At 40.5% G+C, this 16,618-nt stretch overlaps 1 protein-coding gene across 1 annotated transcript in view; it reads right to left on the minus strand.

The window, feature by feature from the left end:
- The window catches only part of antxr2a (ANTXR cell adhesion molecule 2a), an 81,173-nt gene extending 65,304 nt beyond the window's left edge, over positions 1-15,869 (minus strand). Inside the window, exons 1-7 of the mRNA XM_085426435.1 lie at positions 15,382-15,869; positions 8,878-8,949; positions 5,926-5,997; positions 3,821-3,902; positions 3,633-3,737; positions 3,316-3,384; positions 632-712 (exon numbers count right to left, since the gene is read on the minus strand). Coding sequence (XP_085282561.1) covers positions 632-712; positions 3,316-3,384; positions 3,633-3,737; positions 3,821-3,902; positions 5,926-5,997; positions 8,878-8,949; positions 15,382-15,554 — 654 coding nt within the window. The 5' untranslated portion in view covers positions 15,555-15,869. The remainder of the gene's footprint in view (positions 1-631; positions 713-3,315; positions 3,385-3,632; positions 3,738-3,820; positions 3,903-5,925; positions 5,998-8,877; positions 8,950-15,381) is intronic.
- Between the last annotated feature and the right edge of the window lie 749 nt (positions 15,870-16,618).

The raw sequence follows: 16,618 nt of genomic DNA on the forward strand, positions 1-16,618 counted from the left end.
CATTCAGGCTAAAAGCTGCAGCACATGGAAAGTATAACTAACTGGCTGGCAGAGGATGAGGCGGCTGTTTGTGAACGTTATTTAAACACTGTTTAAGGGACTCTCGCTCTCTGAGGGCGACTCGCTGATTTCTGTGTCGCACTGGTGGCTTACACCAGCTTTTATTTTGAAAAATCATCTAAAAAATGAGAATTAGCTCTACTGAAGCCCTGCTGCTGCACTCGCGCCTTGTGACACAATAAAAAACACAGCGTGAAGCGGATGCTATATGGACAGTGACTACTTGTTCCCATCACAGCGTGTAATTTGCGACAGAGTGACTAAGACATTTCCGTCTTTGTGTGCAAAAAGAGGACACAACGACCAGTTATTTCCACAGACATTTTCCAAACAGCTTAGCAGGAAGTCCACTGAGGTTTTGCTCTAATTTGTGAGAAATGCCAATGAAGCCAAAGGAAACAACGTTACTCAATTGCTGAATTGACAAACAGCGTGCACTATGTTAGCAGCTGAGCTGTGCCTGCATACGGAGAAGAGAGGTTCAGCTGAAACCTACAGCTTGTTAGTCTACAGCACGAACGACAAAGCTACCTCACGAAGACACAAAAAAAGAGACGTCAGGCAAACTTACAGAGTTGATAATGCCTTTGAGAGCGTGGAAGCCATCTTTGACAGGAAACACATGGTCTTTGGTGTCCGCAATTTCAGCAAGCTGTTGGTATCACGAAAGAATGGAGTAAACAGGGAGCAGTGCTGATTTAACACGGCTTTCTTCTTTTTCTCTTTATGACTGAGCTCTGTCTTTCCCTTCATATTATGGGCAGGAGGAGACAAACAGATGGCATGACTGTGGCAAACACTTTGCTCAACTATAAAAAAAAAAACTTGCAGCACAAATTGGGAGCAACATTGCCATTGTTTTTGACTTAAGTTCTCATCAAAGGATCGGTTACCAATGGTTACAAGGGACAGGCCACCATGTTGGAAGAGTGACAGTAAAAATGCAGACAGCACTGAGCATCGGTGACATTAGAGGGAAGAAATTCTTGACGTCACTTTACGATATGAGCACAAACTCATCATTTGCTACGGAGACAAATAATAAATACAATAAAAATAGTGTGAACGGTGTGAGGAGCCAATAACCGATTTCACAGCCAACAGAAATGGTGCTTTTACTCCACAGTTTCTAATGACAACAAAAGCTCACAGTAAGCCTTAATAGTTACACTCCTGTGGTCTCTGTACTGCTTAATATAATATCCGGCGACACGCTAAATCAACCTTTAAGAATTTGCTATTCTGGCTTAATAGTATAAACACACTTTAACTATTCCTGTATGATCACACGTTCATTTACTGTGTATTAGTTTAGTTTCTGGTCATATCGCTAGTATCAAGTATTTGTAATGTAATTAACCTCAATTTAATGTTATTTTAAAGTTCAGAGTGGTTTAAATTTCCACGCATTCTTTAATGTTGTGAAAAACAAACACACGATGAGCCAAAAATATTAGTGTGCACCCTCTTTATGCACCCTCTCATTCCATTTCAAAAGGAAGCTTGTCCAAAAATAAAAAGTATGAAAAGTAATAACTGATCATGCGATCTAAAAAAAAGAGTAAATGTTTAAATATCATGTCCTAGAAAGTCATGTACAGTATTCCAACTTATTTTGGGAAAATAATGACCGACCACTGGGAATGAAACTAATATTACCCTGTAAGACCCAAAGCAACAAAAAACAGGCAGAAAATTCAGATTTTTTGGAAATGAGATTATAACAAAATCCAAATTTTTTTTTGCTATATCGTGCTCTGTATGATATATTTTTATTATATGTTTTTTGTATTACATTTGATATTTTGGGCGTTTTTGGCAACTTTTTGTTGTCAATGTTAATTTTAAAAAAACAAACAAAACAAAAAAAGAGTTTTGTCCATAACATTTTAAGATAATGGAAAGTATTGATCATTTTGATGAGATACAGGTCTCAGAAACTCATCTATCAAATATGCTACAAATGGCACTGTAGGGTTAAGATCAACACCTGAAAAGCGAGAGTGATTTAAGGTGAGAGAACTGGTCACACGTACGGGTGCAAGAAAAAAGCTTTGGATTAGACGGATTTCTGCACAGATTATTCATGAATTGTTTGGGGGTTTTTTTTTTGTTTTTTTTTAATCTAATTCACAATAACATGCTGCAGGCTGAAAAAAAAGGTGAACCTTTATGCTTACAAGTTCTCCACAAGCTGCTTGGACTGAGGTGTTCCTAATAATCACAGGCATACAAAGTCTGGTTACTTTTCTTGAGAATAGCTGGGTGGCATAAACTAAGCTTTGATTACAGCAGCTTTCACAAAAGCTCCACGGAGACACGAGAAGCTGGAAAAGTCTACAGAGGAATTTCTAATGAAGCGAGTGTTTATTAATACAAACATAAAGTGTCTACAAATGGAAGAAATCCAGCGACACTGCAGCTGTTAGCAGTGGCGATCCTGAACAAACCAAACACTATAAGCTCAGTCATGAACCGAGGGGTTGTGTCTGCAGTAACTGACACAGACCAAAGGAAGCTTTGCAAATAAATACTGCAGCATCTCAAGTTTCAACAAATGAGACTAAAGCTGGGCTTTCCTGTACAGTGGAGGACTAAAGGAAGTGCGCTCTGCATGACAGAGGCAGCATCATGGTTTGGTTTTGCTTTGCTGCGTCCTCCTGCTCCTTGAAATCGATGTGTAAACACTGAATTTGCAATTTGATCGAGCTGACAGGGATGAAGACATCCCAGAAATATGGCTCCAGGTCCAAAGCTCCTCCACATCATCAAGTAGTTATATGAAGCATTCAGAAAGGCAGAGAAAGCACAACTATTTACATGTTAGAAGTATTTTCAGCTGGTGTTTGTCTATAATAACAGAAGAAGAATCAACAACATTTTAAGAGTAATCGATGCAGAAATCCTGGAAATTCCAAAGACTTCATATGTTCCCTCAACTGTACATCCGGTGTTCCCGGCATGAACTCAAGCTTTAGGTCACGAAGACTCTGTTCTCTGCTTTAATGTAAATTATTATTATTTTTTCCGACCACCTTCAAGCCTTTAAAAGGTGAAAGTTTGACAGCGAGAACATGTTTGGGTGTCCTACTACTTCACTTGGTTTTTCCGCACAGGTAAAAGCACTGATGATGTTTACCTTTTCCTGACACTCTTCCAACACGCCAATGTGTCTTACACCAGAACCGGAATCACTGAGCACACATTCAGCGACAGACTCGTCTTATGTTTAGATTAAGACTAAAGCCCTCTTACCTGCTGCTCATCAAAGTCTTTGATACCCACACAGTAAACACGAGCGCCATATTTCCTCGCTTCGTCAGCCTGCAGTTCAAATAAATGCGTGGATGATGTGCAACAGGTTGAAATTTAAAAAAAGAAAAAACATCATGAAACAGAGTGCAAATAAACAGATGAACTGATACTTCTGCAAATGAATAAGTTAAAAAAAAGGTTTTTATTTTCTGAATGAGGAAAAATGCAGAGTTTAATTTTAAACTACGCTGAGGTAAGAAAGCAAGGGAAGGGGGGAGATAAGCTACATTTAGAGCTGTGGTCAGAATGAAAATCACCTGCTTTACAGTCAGTTCGTGAACATAAACTGCAAGCTTCCCGTCTGTCAGAGCCAGGATGATGCTGGAGGACTTGAGCGACTGTTGCTTTATCTGCTCGTTGGCCTGCAAGACCAGATTGGTGACGAGCATTTTATCAGATTTGTGTTTTACGATTACTTTACAAAGTAAAAGGAGAGAAAACGAACCTGTTCGATTCCCTTGTGCATATACGTTTCACCTGCTGGAGTCACATCTTTCAGAAGCCGCAGACCTTCTTCAATCTCGTGTCTAAAAATGTTGACGATATAAAGAAACGCTTAGCGGCTCACGCCACGTGTTGACACCGAATCACATTTCAGCGTGTTCTCTGGCAGCACTGATGTGTAAAATGTCTTTACAGCAGCTACATGATGACACTCACTATTCTGACCAACATCGGCTTTGTTGACTGCAATATCATCATTACAGTTACGCTACTGTTCTTGTTCTTCGCATCAGTTTTGCTGTTTGGCTTAATGTTCAAAGATAACAAAGACATTTCCAACATCTTTAAAAACCACTTATTTTATTCTTCATAATAACAACTCTCAGCATCAGCCATGTTCCAAAATGTTTCCAGTGCAGATGCCAGTGTCTTTTCACGTCATCTGTGCATCCCCTGTTTTCTTAATCTGATATTAATAAGTATTAAAAAGTTTCACTTTCCAGAAATAAGACACATCACACTTTTGTCTAAAGTGTTATTTATGTCATTTTTTAAAAATAGTGCTAAATTTAGATATGGTTTTGATGACAGTGCAGATAAAAATACGACAGTAAACCACTTGCCAAATTATTTATACCCTAAAGTGGTAAAAACCAAAAAATAAAAGACACTTAAAAATGCTTTTATTATTATTTGTCAAAGTATTTAATATTAATTTAAAGAATTGGAATTCAGATCAAGTAAATAAACATTTTCCTTTTCTTGGGTGAGAATGTTAAATCAGTAGTTATCATGCAGATCATTGATCCTCACATTTAAGCTTTTTAGGATGATGAAAATGTGAAAATACTCAATTCCAACATTAATATATAAAACCCTTCTGCAATTTTAATTAAAAAAGAAGCAGTTATGCATGAAGTTACAGTTACCACTTCATGCATAATGCACCTTATATATGTATTTACATGTGCATATACATATATATACATATATATTAGGGGTGCAACGATACACAAAATTCACGGTTCGATATTTTTTCGATACAAAAAAATGTTCATGCCTTTTTTAATTTGTCATTTATTAAAATTATAAATATATATTTTAACTCAAACGTGAAGTTTTTAAATTTAATGTTGCTGAAACAACAAAGTAATAAAATAATAAATCTGATCGAGAAATCCCTCATCTTTGGAAAAGAGAGTTTATTACAGAGAAATGTCTCTTTCCAAAATAAAAGCTATACTATAGCTTCTTCTGGGCTATATTCTCAGCAGCATATTAAACATATCAGGTCCCCATAAGGAGAATCCTGTGCTAACGGCTGTCTAAATGACTCGGTAAAGTTTGTAGCATGCTGCTTGTTGTTTTTGTCTGCTTCCACTTGTCTTTGCACTAGGATGATGTCGGAGTAAATGTGCAGTCATATTCGTTGTGTTCCCACTAGTGCTGTCAGCGTTAATTTGAAATGACGTTAACGCCACAACGCGGCAAATCTCCGTTAACGAGCTACCACGGATCGCCCCGTGTATGGGGCTGGACGGCGTCAACACGTTAACGAGCTAACTGAGCTAACTGCGCTAACGCACTAGTTCCCACCCATGTAATTGAGCATTGCGTGGCACATCCGACATACTGTTTTACTTTAGTCCATGACGCGCTTACCTTCAGGGTCATACCTCACATGAAGACCAAAATAGTTCCAAAGGCCAGATCTGAATGAGGGTGGGGGAGGTTCAATTTGCCATCTTGCAACGAGCTTAGCTTCTGTCTTGCTAGCTTGTGCTGCTCTCAGTGGATCTGCGCTCGACAGTGCAGCCTAGGCAGAGTAGTCGAACGCAGATTCACTGAGCTCTCAACACAGACAGCATCATCATCAGAAGAAAAGTTGATAAAATAAATTAAACATTTTGTATTGTTCGCTACATATGCGTACCGAACCGAAAGCACTGTATCGAACGGTTCAATATCGATACGAGTATCGTTGCACCCCTAACATATATATATATATATATGTGTGTGTGTGTGTGTGTGTGTGTATTTAGTGAGTACAGTGTATGTGTATTTGCATATACATGTCTGTGTGCCATTTAGGGTTCACTCTGGTACCTTTCTCCAGTCAGAGGCAGCAGGACTTTGGCTTGGGCAGAGAAAACGATGAATGAGACTCTCATTCTCGGACTGAAAAACAGAAGGACATGGATTCGTTTTAAATAAACAAACAGAAGCAATACTCTAAATGTCTCATTTAGTTGCTTGTTTTAAATAATAACAACTAAAAAAAACCCTGTAATATGATACGTTTTATTATCCTGTACAAAAATCTGCACTTCTGTCCTTTGTCGTCTTTACCAAACCATCGCGGCCACAATCAAACACGTGAAGTTCTCAGACTAGCTGGGAATGTGTCAGTGTGACAGACAGTGTTATATAAAGCTTTTACATCAGTTCAGTTCAGTTAAAGGGAATTAAAGACGCATTAATAATGAACCAAACAGAAGGGGCTCTTTTAATGTCAACTAATATTAGTGGATGACTTAAAGCAGCTTCTGTGGGACTGAGGAAGTGATTAATAAGACAGGAAACATGTTGTGGTAGTGAGTCACGCATAAACACACGAACAAACACAAACACACACGCGCACACATACACAGGCGCAAATATAGTATAGAATCTATATATTTTGTACCTGTGACTTTTTAAGGGTGTTAAACGACACGTTGGACACTTTGATGTGTGTCTGACCAAACAGTGTGGTGTCAAGTGTTCGCAGTACAGCCAGCGCTGTTTACATTCAGTACCGCTCTGTCATCTCCGAGCACTCGCTCGCCGCCTCATGAATTATTAATAATTTATTTTTTTAAACAAACATGGCTGGTTTCTGAGTCCTGTACACACCGACGCAGGGACGAAGACATGGCTATGGTGACATTCCCCAAAACTGGGGGTAATAAAATTACATTAGAACTGTAATAAAAGACATAAAATGAGAAATGAATGAAATAGAATATATAAAATTACACATTTTCATATATAGATATAAGCTCTGACTAAGCTGGATTTAAAAAATGACAAGATCTGATGAGTACTGGGGGAATTATTTAGTTTTAATATTATAAAACAATGATTTCTCAATACTTTTATTTAAGCCAACATAAACTACAAGTGCATTTCTTCAGTAAGGTTTCACTATAAAATTCAGTTAACAAACTAAAATCCAAAGAAGCTCTAAGTAACCAGCAGCAGGGCGTGACACACTTTCACTCGTCCTCACTAGAATACTGAAATCAATCACAAGGGCGTGATGGGTCGTCGGTTAAAAGGAGCACGAAATATTGAGCAGGCAAATTAAATATACACTAAACCTTTAGAGAACATCTACAAGGGATTTTTTATTTTAAAAATACTAGTGATGAAACAAATATTTCTGCCAACAGCCACCTAAAAATATGATTACAAGGAAGTGGGTTTGAGAAGTGACCGCATTGAGAGACTTTCATGCTAAAGGTGGCGTTCACTGTAACACATTTTCCTGTTAAATTAGAATAAAGAAGTGCTGGAAAAACAGACGTGTCAGCGTGAGGCTGGTGTCCTACGGTTTAACTTTTCGAGCATCAAGTGTTTGATGGTGTAAAAAAGACCAGACCACAGACAAACTGCGAAGCGTCCAAGTCAACTGAAAGACAGAATCCTCTTACACTGCAAGCTTGACCTTAAAGTTTTTATCCTGCGCAATCATAAAGGTAACAGCGACGCGGTCGTCCTCGTCATATGTGGATTCCAATCAGCGACACAATTTAGGGTGAAAAACATCGTGTAACCATGAAATCACAGGATGCTATAAGTAACTAAAGTAAAGATACTTCTGCGTCGCTTAAACAATACTCTGGTGAATACTCGATTACATGCACTCGGTTACTTCACACCTCTGCTACAGACAGAAAGCACACGGATGCCATCCCACAGAGCGAGTTAAACTTCAGATAATTAAGTGTTTCCTTCAGAGATCCGAAGCCTTCAGAGCATAAGGAGAGGTGCTGATATTTCTCACCCACATGACACATGGCCCAGTCGCGATCCTCCCCCGCAAAAATAGCACAATCTTTAAGCCACACGGCCAGATTTGGCAGGGAGCGGTAGCAGCCGTATACATCCACATCCTGTCTGCAAGTTTCGGGACTCATATGTGGACTAAAAACTAACCGCACGCAAGTCACGGATGAGAAATCGTGGGTGGTGACTTAACGTCGAACTTTAGGTTTTAACTGGAGCTTAAGATGTTATTTGTTACCTCTTTAGCAGTACTGGGATCTTTTCTTATTTCTAAGAAAGACTTGGGATAAAGACGCAGTTGATGCCAAGGACAAATCAGAGGGTGGTGTTGGGTTTTTTTTTCTTTGAGAATGGTGGAGAGGGGGGTGATGAAGTAGTCCAGTTTGCTCCACATGGCGGAACAGAAGTGCTCTTGGTGAGCGAGCATTGTTTAGCAGATTGTCCTCATCGCCTTCCAGTGTTCTTTTGCTTTACTGTACATTGTCTGCCTGTCAGCCGTTCTGTGGTGGAAGCAGGGGATAAGTGTGGAGCCGGACCCCCCCTGGTGCAAATGGCCATTCTCACAGCCCAGAAGACTGCTCCTCTCTGCCACCCACTCCCACCTGGTGCCTTTGCTATTTTCTTCAACCAACCACTTCATTCTGGCTGGGTCGCTACCGTCTGTACTGTGCTGGCAGGCGCCGTTTGACTCAAACGTTATGCAAGCTGAACGTTTCAAGCCGGTTTCTGCCGTTTTGTCTTTTTAATGAATTATGTGCAAGACGGATGCCGTAGATTCTGCACAATGATAGTTTGTAAAACAGGTGGGAAGTCATTTAAATCTGTGCAACTGGCTGGAAGTAACGGTGTGAGCGCTTGAGTGATAGACATTTATCCCATAAAACCACCATGCTGATGTCAAACAGATGTAAAACAGAAGAAAAGGCCTTCTTTCATTTTCCCCAACTTATTCCTCTTTCTTTTTAAACATCCGTGAGATATGAGAAAGCAGGAAAATATCATACTTGCCTCACAAACCGGTCAGTAAGGTTCTTCACAAAGGAATATATCTCACGCCAGTCATTAGCAACGCTTCCAGACCTGAAAACAAGAAAACAACAGTCAGCTCACAGCTCATCAGTTGCAGCAGATTGTGTGCTGGGGAGTAAAATACTGTACAGTATTTGTGCTTTGTACCACAACCACAGTTGGACATTTAACACCAGCCACATGCTGGATAATTGTGCAAAGTCTGTGTACTACAGCAGCCACTTCAGCTGTTAGAATCCTCAAACGTTCACACGAGGCTTGCCTCTCTACAAATGTACTTGGCCAACAGATCTGAAATTTAACAGGAAGTTACCGGGTAGAGGTTGAAGCAACAGAATGCAGTTTAACTTAATCCAGTTAATTTGTGCAGTTTAGTAACGCGGGAGTTCTCCAAATTCTGACAGGCCCACTTCTGCAACCTTTCGTTACACAGACGAGCTCTACAAGAAGTGCAGAGAAAGATGGAATAAGGTGCGAGTGCTTGTTCTACTGTCTTTGTCTCATTAAAACTAATTAAGAGTTGGTAATTGCCAAAAACGACACATAAATTTTCCAAGGTGGGTGTGAACCTATAGCCCTTGGCCCCTCTCACCCCTCAGTAAGTCGGTCTGACCACAATGAACGAAGTGTGTAAAATGTGCCCTTGATGTAACGACAAAGAGGTAATTAAACCAATAATTACAATTCTATGTATGTACGGAGAACATAAAAAAGAAGAGTTTGACCGTTAGGAGGCTCATCTTTCATGCCACCTCTTTCTCCTCCCTGCTGCCCATAGACAAGGTCACACAGCGGAGGAAAGAGGCAAGAATAAAGAAGAGTTTTACTCTACTTTGACAACGCTGGTGACTCTGCATATATTTAAGTGAGTTCTTTGTGGCTAAACATTGGTTTAATAGTTAAAGGGATGAGAATCACCTCTGGTTTTTGTTGGTTTTTGGTTTTATAAAAATTATAATGAGCAATTTTGAATCTTTATTTGCATGAAGCTCCCAACTTAATCTACTTATGTGTTCATAACAATAAAGACATTCTGAGTGTTTTCTGCTTCGTGCATTAACATTTGGGTTTGCTCTTATAACCTGGTGCCAAATTTCACAAGATTAATTTGCATATCTTGATGCATGCTCAATCATCCAGGTTAGTAAATCTCCAAAAAGTTGATTCTGTTCATCTGGACGTAGCGTTTTGTGGGAGAAACGTTTCGTCTCTCATCCAAGTGATGTCTTCAGTCTCAGCTGACTGCAGGTTTCCCCAATCTTATAAACAGTACATTTGCATAATGACTGAAACCAGCCCACTGATCAATCCTGGACAGGGAGGAACGCTGGTTTGAGGGCGGAGTCAAGGAGGCCATTTACGTGAAAAGGGAAAGACAATCTCTGAAACGAGGAGGGGGCCTAAGGGTACATCTTTCGCCATCTTACAATGCTGTGATTGCAGTCATTCCCCAACTCTCTGTGAATGGGACTCATGGCCATTGATCAGTGGGTTTTGGTCAGTGGTCATGAGAATTTGCATAATTAAGATTAAGGAACTGACCTCCCAGCCCATTGTTCCTTCAGTGGGCTGGTTTCAGTCATTATGCAAATGTACTGTTGAAGATTGGGGAAACCTGCAGTCAGCTGAGACTGAAGAAGTCACCTGGATGAGTGACGAAACGTTTCTCCCACAAAACGCTACGTCCAGATAAACAGAATCAACTTTTGGGATTTAATTACCTGGATGATTGAGCATGCATCAAGACAAAGAATAAAGTAAGTTAACGTTATAACTCATCAGGACCTGCACAATACTGTCATGCAACAAAACTCAAAAAAGTGAGATGTTTTATCTTGGGTCGAGCTTTTAAACCAGCTAACCCTGCTTTTTCACCAAATCAGTAATTTCCATCTACTGTTTGCTCTTCCTGTGATATGGAGTCTAACTAGCGAGCGCTGCAGAGTCATTAGCTGATAGTATCTCCTCCTTCAACCTGTTTTGATTAGCTGGTGTGTTGTTGCATCTTCTGCAAGAATTTTCTTGCTTTTGGAGTTTGCAGAGGTCGCTCTCATAGTGTTGAGCTATCCTCCATTTTAAATAAACTATCTCAGAATGATTTAACAGGCTGGAAATACTTGAATTTTATGTTCATAAATCTTTAAGGCTAATACAGCTCCAGGTGGAGTGTGCTCTATCCACTGTTAGAAACCATTTCAATCAGTGTTTGCTTTTCTTTGACGTCACACTGAGGATGTACAGGTTGGTTGCCAAGTGTGAATGGAAAAAGATGACAAGTGAGGCTAAAAAGTGAAGCTAGTGCAGAAGTGCCACCAACCATTCTATCTAATGGCCTGCTGGAAGTCTATGGGAAAGTAGCTCTCAGTTCTCTTGCTCTGTACTTTCAGTAAACACTTTCCCAATGGGTTTTTGGACTCAACTGCTAGTTTATAAAACAGGAAGCTCACTTGTAAATGTTGGTTCCCCAATAGAGTCCAAAAGGATTATGATTTGTGTTACTGTGTGACTGACAGATGCTCTGAAAAGGGTTTTGAAAGAAAAAGGTAAGGCAGTGATTGCTGCCGCAAACATTACCGCACAGTCTTATCAGTTCAACCAGGAAATCCTGAAGTAGAGCCATCATAGCTGCAGAGATAAAGTAAACTTAGAGATGCTGCAAGCTGACAAGTAACAAACAGTAAAGTTCAGACCTGTTACATTTAAACTTGCATTTGTAAATCCAACGCATTTGGCAAATTTATAAAAAAGAAATGCTGAACAAGCAAAGATGTGTGCACGCTGTCATAATTGTGCCAAAAAACCTTGGTCATCATCCTGTAATTATGCAATTTTATCCAGGGCAGGGTGGGTCAAACACAAAAGGGCCAGGCGAGCAGTGTTTCAACTCAGCACGGTGGCACATGTCCAAGCCGTGGGAGGGTGGGATTAAAAACAGTTGCTGTCAAGGCTGTAAACTCTCCTTCGTATACAGGAGGTCTTTTTGCATGGCACTACTTCTACAAAGCAGTTTTGCTGAACTGAATGTGGCTGTGAAGTCTCTGCATGTATGATGTCTGCAGCAGGGCTGTGAGAGTGTGAAACACAGGAAGTAATACAGCATCAACATCTGCTCCAAGCTGCTTGCGCTGGGTTTGTCGGTGCACCATAAGGGTGGTTTCAATGGTATTCGAGGATTAGAAGCTTATATGTGTAAAACTCACACTAGTTAATGCTTTCACATAAAAAAAGACTTAAGTCAAGACTTTAATCAATGATTAAAATACTTTAATTAATTTATTAGAAGATGCTCTGCTGTCATGTCAGATAGCTGTTGCTATGGATACTGAAACAATGAAACAATACAGCAACAGTTGAGAAACCTTCATTCTTCCTCTTCTCAACAATTCAGCATTTCCCAGAATGATAACATTATAAAAAGCCCATGACATGTTACTGACCTGTTACCAACTGTGCTCTTTAAACATACCATAAATATTATGGTTGAAGTCTGGTTAACGTTCAGGGTGCGAAAGATGAGGTCACGGTAACACTTGTGTGGTGGTACGAGCTTGTCACAGTAGTCGCTTCACCACATGCAACACGAAGCACAGCAGTACACCACGTAACCAAGACACAGCCCAAGAGTATCATTCACTTGAGCGGTCACAGCCCCGGCTTGATCTCGAGTTCACTTGTAGTTCTTTTCAAATATCTGACCTTAGCCTCGAACATTTATCAAAGCTTTTTTACAGCCGAGCAGCTAAACAGAGACCTTTTTCAAGCCCTGTCATGAAATCTCCAGAGACATAAACTGTAAGCTGCCAGTGCATTATAATCATCATCTGCTGTTTTTAATGCATCCAAAGTTCCTGCAGCTGCAGACCAACTGAAGGCTCTACATTACATTACAAGGCAATCCCAATTTCCATTTCCACTTTTTAGTTACAGCTAACACTAAAGCTTCACTGAAAACTAACAGGAGATTAGACATGCAGCTGACAACGAGCCAGCTAAACAACAACAGCTGGTTATAAGGTGAAATTATGTCAGCTGAGTCTAAATGCCAGTAAATGACTATTACATCCTCACATTGTATGAGAGTTTATTCGCTAAGTATCTGAGTCCAATACTTCAGAAAAGCCGGCTCACAGTCACTGACAGAAAAGTTCAGGATATTCACAACATCTCACCTCAGTATCAATTCAATTTTATTTATACAGCACCAAATCACAACAACAGTCGCCTCAAGGCGCTTTATTTTGTAAGGTAGACCAACAATCATATGACCCCTTATGAGCAATCACTTTGGCGACATAAAACTCCCTTTTAACAGGAAGAAACCTCCAGCAGAACCAGGCTCGGGGAGGGGCGGGGCCATCTGCTGCGACCGGTTGGGGAGAGAGAAGGAAGACGGGATAAAGACATGCTGTGGAGGAGAGCCTGATATAATAACAAGTATGATTGAGTGCAGAGAGGTCTATTAACACACAGTGAGTGAGAAAGGTGACTGAGGGAGAAATACATGGTGCATCATGGGAATTCCCCAGCAGCCTAGACCTATTGCAGCATAACTAAGGGAGGATTCAGGGTCACCTGATCCAGCCCTAACTATATGCTTTAGCAAAAAGGAAAGTTTGAAGCCTAATCTTAAAACCTGAATCATTGGACGAAAGTGAGCTCCACTGACTTCTTTCACAAAGCTTTACATATTTGCATATTACAGTTTTGCATATTGACAGACGAAACAAACAGCAGACTGACAGTCACTACAGTTGACTGGTGGTCAGAGATGCTTGTCCTACAGTGACCACCATAACTGGGATTATGTACTTGAATTGGGAGGTGGAAGAAAACACAACTTATTGATTGCAATCTGCAAACCTCTGATATCTAGCAATGAGATTTTGCACACTGCCTAATTTTTAAGGTACCCAAAACCCTGTGATGCAGCAGCTAGAGAAACGGTGAAGTTACTAATCGATCATCCTTTGTCATGCTGTAATTCATGTGATACATCATTTAAACTGTTGTGCAATTTGCCTTGCATAACTATGTACATGACTCTTAAGCTGCAGTTAGGGCTGACATATTTGCTGTTGTGAGAATGAACGGGATGCTAACACAGTAAATATAACCTTTTATACTTCCCTGACTTGCTGTAGTCTTCTCCTAAATGTATCAAGAAAATAGAGACTGTTATACTTCTGGAAAAAGAAAAAGTGATACTGAAGAAGGTTTTATCACACTAGTAAATTCCTGCCAGGATCTCACTGATGGTTTTTTTTTTGAGATATCAGTAAACCTGAACACAGCTTATTCACTTTGAATATGAACCAGTCTCCACTTGTACCAGATTACAAAGAATTTAAAAGATATCCAGCTAGCCATAACAACACCAAAGTAAGCAAGTGCCAGGAGTGATCAGTTTGCACGCTGCCACGCACATTCCTTCTTTGTACTGTGAGTTTTGGTAAATGAAACTTGTTATCACCTTCAGTGATAAGGTCTTTTACATGCACAGCTTTAATCACTCTAGCAAAACAACAGTACGTTCAAAGCACAGGGAAGCTTCATTAGAGCTGACTGTATCCATCAGTCGCTTCGCACACACAAACATCAGCAACTTCAGCATCACTTCACAGTTGATTATTGTGCTTCAGTTGTATAGTTAACTATAACATGTCAATTCATTTTTATCACAACTCGCTGGCTTTTAAAGTGGTTTAGTTTGTTACGTTTCCCTCCCCCTGTCCAACCCCACTTCTGTAACATCACATTTTTACCCCAGTCAGCCACATCAGCATGACTGGGGTCTGCCACTGATGTCAACAGATGGGATTTAGGCAGAGGCGCAGTTCAGGCCAGGCCACTCCAAACTGCACGTTTGGATGTTAAAACTTAGACTTCATCGCCTGCAAAAACTGCCAACTCTAACATGGAAATCCATGTGACCCCCTTGGGAAATAAGAAATCCGCTAAAACTGACATTCAGAAGCTAAACAACATCACATATAAGTAGATTTATTTATTTATTTTTTAATGTGAAAAATAATTGATAAATAAATGGAATGAGTAGAGTGTATAAAGTTTTCAGTGAAACTAAAGTCGAGAAGCAGGCACCAAGTGGGTCCCATCAGACTTTAAACAACCCTTTGCCCCCCCCCCCCCCCCTTTAGGTAAGGCCCTGGCCGTAGCACTTCATCTCCATAACGCAGCAGACCTGAGTGGTTTTTTCGGCCAGTAACAGTAACCCAATGTAAACCTTATAGTGCCACAAATTTATACACAGTCTGCATAAGATACAGGATATGTTGAAAACGCATATTCCTAATCAGGTCGCAGATAATCTGTCCACCCTAACCAAACTATCCCCCCAACATCCCAGGGGTGCACGTCCTCCTCCAAAGGCAAACACAGAAGTCCATAACAAAAAGCATGCTGCTGCAGCGCGATCAGACAGGAGTCATCTAAAGTTCACCAGCTCTGCCTGCAGTTTTCACTTACTTGTCTAAAACAAAGTAGAGGTCGTACGCCCCGTGACAGGACGCTTCTTCTGCCCAGCAGCACGAGGCGAACAACCCGAGCAGGAGCACCGCGACCGCCGCCGAAGTCCAGCCGCTCTGTCCGCGCACAAGTTTCTCCTCCGCGGCAAAGTAACGTGACAACTTTTCCCGCATGTTTGCCACACAGAGAAACGATAAGGAGTCGCTGCTCGTTGAGAAAAATCAAAGTTTAGATGAGTTTTCGGGGAGGAGGAGCTGCATGTCAGACTTCTTCCAAAACAACCAAGTTAACACTTTGAGCAACAAAATCAAGGAAATCGCCGTCACGTCACGTCACCGATGAAGTTTCTACATCGTTGTGATTCACTGCTCACTCACATCCTCAATAAAATCAAACCTGGCGAAAAACACGCAAAACCCCAGACGGAAGAAACCCAAAAAATATCAGCTTTTCGCAAACTTCACCGAGACAAACTGTGAGAACTTCAAGGGCTGCTCAAAACTCGTACTGCTGAGTGCTGTAGGCGTAGCTTTGGTACAAAATTAATCGCTTCTTTTAAAGTTCCTGCTTCGTTTTACAGATGTGCCCAGAAAAGAGCTCGTGTTGAATTTAACAAAGCTGGTAAATGGAGAGAAAGGTGTTTAATAAGCACACAATAGATGCTTTATTACGTGGTGGAAAGGACTGTTACTGTTACTGTTTTGTAAGTAAATTGCATGACGTTTGTTTTTTCAGGTTTTTTTAAATATGAAAATATAAAAATACGCAGTCTAAAAGTGCTCATGTTTCTGAAGGCTGTGCCATCAAATCACGCAATCCTTCGTTTTACTGTAGCCTACAGCCTGAACGCTGTACGTTTCATCACTAAAGGTGTTTTAACCTGGACAAAATGGACAACATCATAAAAATGTAACCATCAAAGAAAAGTGACAGGTCAGTCATATAACTTTGATCATCCAGTTAAAATGCACTGTGCTGCTGGTAAACCTGTCCTGCCAGTCAGTCTGCCCTAATTTTACCGCAGACCAAGCTCCCACCTGGCCGCCTCCTCCCACTGAAATGGCAGGCCCTGATGTTACAACCTTAAAAAAAGAAAAGAAAATGTTTATTTCCTCCAAATTACCGTCTACAAACTACAAACCGTCCCATCTGATTAAGCATCCGCAGAATAAGCTGGAACAAACCAGACACAAGGAAGTCCACCCCACACAGCCCACAGGATCCACTGCCAAAGTTC

Source organism: Rhamphochromis longiceps, linkage group LG12 (genome assembly GCF_057381845.1).
Source record: "Rhamphochromis longiceps isolate RC_006_pf linkage group LG12, R_longiceps_female_GT1.1, whole genome shotgun sequence".
NCBI classification, from domain to species: Eukaryota; Metazoa; Chordata; class Actinopteri; order Cichliformes; family Cichlidae; genus Rhamphochromis; species Rhamphochromis longiceps.